General features: G+C 44.0%; 1 protein-coding gene across 1 annotated transcript; it reads left to right on the plus strand.

The window, feature by feature from the left end:
* Positions 1-1972: 1972 nt before the first annotated feature.
* On the plus strand, positions 1973-5335 carry igfbp1a (insulin-like growth factor binding protein 1a). Its single transcript, XM_037769820.1, has 4 exons — positions 1973-2550; positions 3044-3216; positions 3751-3879; positions 4178-5335. The coding sequence occupies exons 1-4, from the start codon at positions 2166-2168 to the stop codon at positions 4286-4288; spliced, it is 798 nt and encodes a 265-aa protein (XP_037625748.1). The 5' UTR covers positions 1973-2165; the 3' UTR covers positions 4289-5335.
* The last annotated feature ends 580 nt before the right edge of the window (positions 5336-5915 follow it).

A 5915-nucleotide genomic window follows, 5' to 3' on the forward strand; every position in this document is an offset into this window, starting at 1 on the left:
CGTTTAGCTGTAAAATGAGAAAGTTTGCTCCGGCTGGTGGGCGGTGCTTGGTATTTCCTCAGCTGATCTCAACATGGCTGTCAGGTCACAAACTTTCTAATTTTACAGCTAAACCGTACACTACAAGATGTTTCTGAAAACATTTTATGCAACAAATAGGCACGACAGTAACAGAGTATTGATTCATATTTGATCAGCGCTGCCTAGTTTGACTGTTTGATCAGAGTTTGTGAGTGATTGACAGCTGCTCAGAGACGGCAAGGCTCCAGCTCTGCTCTGATTGGTTGTTTTACTCCGGTCTTGCAGATGCCATTAGGAGCACTGGAGGACACAGAGGCACATGATTTTTTTTCATATTACCTGTCTCATGCACTACTGTAAGGTTAAAGTGACCGTATTATAAAAATAACTTTTTTTTAGTCGTATTTGCTCTATTTCTACCCACTGCAGCTTAAGCAACGTTTTAATGGTGTCTTTCATACAGGTGGAGCTCATATGAACTATATATATATATATATATATATATATATATAATAATGTATAGTATTTTATGAACTGATCAGATCTTTTCAGATGGAAATCATAAATCTATGCATTATGTCCCTCTGAATTGCTATGAAATAGAAGTGCAAAGTGCTAAATGGGAATACTCAAGTTAATTAAGTACCTGTACTTGAGTCAATGTACTTCATGTACTACTCTCCCCCATAAACCTGAGCTGAACTGAATACACCTTAACACAGAGATGAAGATGTTATAGCATGTGGGTATAATAAAACGCTCTCACGCCACATCAGATTATCACACTATAAACCTCATTTAGCCCGGGGGCTTTGAGGAACACAAATCTGAGCATCACGTGAGAGTGACTGTTGTTAACACCAGTTAACAGATGATGCAACACTTTAAAGCAATTGCATGGATCACACAGTAGCTGCTACAGCCAGTTGCATCAGAAAAAAAGTCAAGGTCATTAATAAAAATGAGGAAAAATGAGAGATCAGGGTCTCTTTTTTTGCAAACAGAGGGAACAACATTATCACATGTCAGTGACAGGACAACAAATGCTTTTTTTGCATCAAGCCGTGAAAACGTGCAGGTTGTCCATTGTGGGACCATCAGAGCCTCCACAGAGACCTCCACAGAGACCGCGGAGAGGCAGAGGGGGACGTGTCTGTGGCCATGTCAGCGCAGCAGTCCACCATCCAGAGCTTTTGGTCTATTATTATCTCAGGAAACGGGGTAATTACACCGGGACATCTCCTGGAAATGACCCAAAAGCTTCAGCTTCAGTGCGCGCCAGAGGGACCGAGAGGACTCTGACTCACTGCGCGTAAACGGTGACCCCTCATTTGCGCATGCTATTCCTTAAAAAAAAAAAAAAAAAAAAAAGTTTATTATCCCTCTGCTGAATGCTGAATGATGCTGGATGCTTTCTTTCCCATCATGGAGCATTATAGAGCCGGTGGTTCGAAGCCCACGCGCTCTCTTTCTCTCTCTGCGCGCGGCGTGGGCGTGCGTAATCTGCGCCTCATTAATAGTTTTCCCCAAAAGTTGTGTAAGAAGGACAATTAATGGAGGAACCTGTGCATGAATAGACCACGTTGTTCTTGTGTCAGGAAACAATGAAAGTGTTTCACAAATCCATTCAATCAGCTCTGATGTCTCATTTCAAACTCGTGGAAACAAGCACACAAGAAAAGAAAACTCTCTTTCTCTGTTGTTTTAGTGTAGCACGAGGGTGAGAACAGGTTGTGGTGGGGGGGTGGGGGTCCTCGGTTGCAACATCAGACCCTTGGTGTCGTCACAAAACCGGCGATACGTGCAAGCGCCGCCTGTTTCCAAAATAAATATTGACGTGATCGTTGTATTCAAATGAGCTCGCATGACCGGACACCGGCGGGCCAATCAGAGCCCATCGTATCATCACACCTTCTTTTCACAAATCATTCATAACGCCGATGATGCGTCAAACACTCACACAGACACAGAGAGAGAGAGACCCGGCTATAAATACGGCTGCGCGCAACGGACAGTTAGACATTTTACCCAAAATCAAAACGAAAGACACAACTGAGCAAGAAACCAGCCTGCTTCTATCTACACCTTTACCGTTAGATTCTCTCTCTATACCTTTTGCTCTTATACATTTCCAGCTCTCTACTATGTTGGGTGGATTACATCTGCAGCACGTCGTGGTGGTGGTGGTGGTGGTGGTGGTGCTGACAGGGACTCTGGGGTCCCCGGTGGTCTCGGGTCCAGAGCCGATCCGCTGCGCCCCGTGCTCCCCGGAGAAGCTGCTCCTGTGTCCCGCGGTGGCGCCCGGATGCGCCGAGGTGCTGCGGGAGCCCGGCTGCGGATGCTGCCTCGCCTGCGCGCTGCTGGCCGAGGAGCTGTGCGGGATCTACACGGCGCCGTGCGGATCCGGGCTGAAGTGCAGCCCGAGACCCGGAGACCCCCGGCCGCTGCACTCACTCACCCGGGGACAAGCCGTGTGCAGCCCGGAGACCAGCACGGAGCCAGAGACCACCACAGAGACCCAGACGCAAGGTAAGGCCTCCACATTTAGACCACATCTTGCAAAAATTCTCTTGCAATCCCCCCCTAAAAGAGACTTGGCTTGTCTGATCATCAGTTACATCCAGTCAGCTCCTGCTTCACATTCTTCTTCTTCTTCTTCTTCTTCAAAGGTCTTTTTATTAATTGTCAATAATCAATAGAACAGTCACTATACAAGGAAAGTTCATTTCTGTTTTTCCAGAACAACACTCACACAATCATACCTGATAACAACACACACACAGACAGCCACAGCTGGCCACAAAAGACCTAACTGATTCTCAATCCTGGATACATAACATTTAAATTGTAGAGAAATCAACACAGGGAGAGTATCCACAAATAAGTCATGAAATAAGAAGAAGAAGAAGAAGAAGAGAAAAAAATAAATAAAAAACATTTAAAATATATACCTACATACACATATATACACATATACACATCCACATTCATTCATTTATTTGTCCCTTCATCTCTTCTCCAGACCAGGGAGAGGCAGAGGTGGAGATGGAGAACGCAGCAGTCGTGCCCTCGGAGCCCGGCTCCAGCCTCTACCTGCCCGGCCACACTAAGCCCTACGACCCGAGGGCTGCTGCCGACGCTCAGGAGAGCATGAAAGCCAAACTCAACGCCATCCGCAGGAAACTGGTCGAACAGGTGAGATCCAAAACAAAAAAACAGTGTGTGAAATGTGTGAAATCCCCCCTGTGTGTGTAAATATGTTACTATAAGTTTTTTGGGGGGAGGTTTTTAAGGGAAGAGGGCTCGTGCACCACAAGGGGGAGCTCGTGTGCTGTTTGAGGAGAGATGGATGGGGGGATGCTTGTTATTACAAGTTTTAAATTGATGTCAGTCCCACGTGCTTGCTGATAGATAATAAAGCATTATTATTATTTCAGTGTGTTGGCACCCTGTGCAGGTACAGAGCTCAGTTATCTGGCAATATTTGCACTATCTGTTTATATCATGTTTATTTTTGTTTATAGCTTATTTTGTATATTGTATATTGGTAGAAATTCATTTTTTTTATTCTTATCTTATTCTAACGTTTTTATCTATTCTTTTGTTATTATACTGCTTACTTGCACCAACAAAACCAAAGCAAATTCCTAGTGTATACCTCTTACACCTGGCAATAAAGACGATTCTGATTCTGATTTAACCCTTCTTTCACCTTTCTCCTCTCCACAGGGGCCGTGTCACGTTGAGCTGCAGAGAGCCATGGACAAGATTGCCAAATCCCAGCAGAAATTGGGAGACAAGTTAACCAGATTCTACCTCCCCAACTGTGACAAACACGGGCTCTACAAACCCAAACAGGTTGGTGTCTTCTTCAGCATGATGTGTGTTGGATTCATGGTCTCCACTGAGCATGAAAACTGAAAGTTGTGTGTGTGTGTGTGTGTGTGAGCCAAGATTATGTCAACCACAATGATTGTGTGTGTGTGTGTGTGTGTGTGTTGCAGGCAGGGATCTGTTCAGCACTGTTTGCTCATCCAGAGTGTGTTTTGTTTGAGTGTGATGTCACCCAGTTGGTGCTGCATGCATGACCGTACCTGTGTGAATGAAAATGAAAGCAGTTTGAATAACAAAATGTTTGTTTCTGTTTCTCCTGCAGTGTGAGTCCTCTCTGGACGGACAGAGGGGTCGATGTTGGTGCGTGAACTCCTGGAACGGCAAGAAGATTTTAGGGTCGACCGACCTGCCTGCAGACGCCGAGTGCCCTTAAAAAGAGTTCAACCACTGATGCAGATCTCACAAAAAAAAAGAAGAAGCAAGCCACTGATTTTTCCTTTTTTGATATAGCTGTTTATTTATTGATCTTTGTCCATGGTGGTGTTTAATTCAGGTACACTGTCATTACGGAGCCTTTTGAGGTCCCAGCCACCCTGAACCCCTCACCTTCCTCCCTCCTCTTCAAACTCCCGTCCCAAAGAGAAAAAAAAATCTATTTTTGTTTTTCCTGAAAAGATTTTAATATTGATGCATTTCCTTCTACTCTTCAGCCTTATTTATTTTCATTTTATTTGTAATTATTTTATGAGTATTTATATCATTTTTTTGCCTTAATGTTATTATTATATTATTATTTTTATGGGTGTATAAAGTGTATATATGTATCTTGGCCCTGAGTAACTCCACCGCTGAGTTGAGCTCGCTCTACCCTTAAAGGAGTTGTCTGGCGGTTTGGTTTTTGAGGCAAAAAAACCAAGCAAGAACAAAAGCACTGAGTGACCAAATGTCATTTAGAAGTATTTCTAAATGTTTTTATGATTGATTTTCACATTGTTGCCATTGTTATATGTCTTTTTTTTGTTGTCTTTTATTTTCTGATGTGACACATGATCAGCTCTTGTCAGTGAATGCAAAACTCTCAGTCAGGAATCCTCAAACAGTACTCAGAAAACATTTCCCATGGTTCCATGGGGTTGCAGATGAGCATGACGGGCGGCGCCTCCCTGCGCCGCCTCTCAGACGGGTATTTCTACATTTACCTACCTCCGATATTTATGTGTCTGCTGTCAGTTGTGTTGATGTATTTGTCGAAAAAAGAAGATTTTACTTTACATGTCTCTCTGACCAAGAACACATGACCACAAAGAGCCCACGGTGCGCCACGACACCTCTGCTCTGTATCTACATGCTGCTGTTGGAGAGAGAATTATTGTGTGTGTGTGAGTCTATTCCAAAGTGCTCACACGTGTGTATGTACACTTTTGTAATTGTAATGTAAGATGAAAAAAAGGTGATATATTTAATAAAAACATTAACCTCAGCTCTGCGCTTCTGGCCTCTCTTTCACCTCAGGCACGTTTACTTTGTGCACAAACATCCATAGGTGGCAAAACATGAGCATCACAACAGCTCCATCAGGACGTGATTATGAAAGTCTGCGTGTGGATGCACTCCTGCACCGCATTTTTCTATATTGGGTGTGTTTGTGTGCAGTGTTATCGCGGTGCTCTAAAGTGGAGGTCCTTGTCTAACTTTAGGCAGTTCGCGGGGACATGCAGCTCCGCGCTGCCTTTTGACCCGCTCTCTGTTTGCCTTGGTCGGGCACAGGAATTCGCCTCAACCTCTCGTGCCCACTGCCAGCCTGCCTGGCACCACCAGATTTATTTTTATTCTTTACAAATTGAACCTTTGCTTTATCCTTATTGACACATTCCAAAGACTGAGGGGAGCCTGATTGCATTCAAAGACTTCAACAGGAGCAAATTTTGTGTCCTGATTTCCTGCAGAAATGAAGTCTAGTTGATCGGCCTATTAGCTGCTGATGACAACACAGGCCTGTTTCTTTCTAAAAAAACAAAAAACAACCAAAACAAGTCAAGGAAGAGAAAACAGCAGAGCTC

This window comes from Sebastes umbrosus, chromosome 5 (assembly GCF_015220745.1).
Source record: "Sebastes umbrosus isolate fSebUmb1 chromosome 5, fSebUmb1.pri, whole genome shotgun sequence".
NCBI lineage: Eukaryota > Metazoa > Chordata > Actinopteri > Perciformes > Sebastidae > Sebastes > Sebastes umbrosus.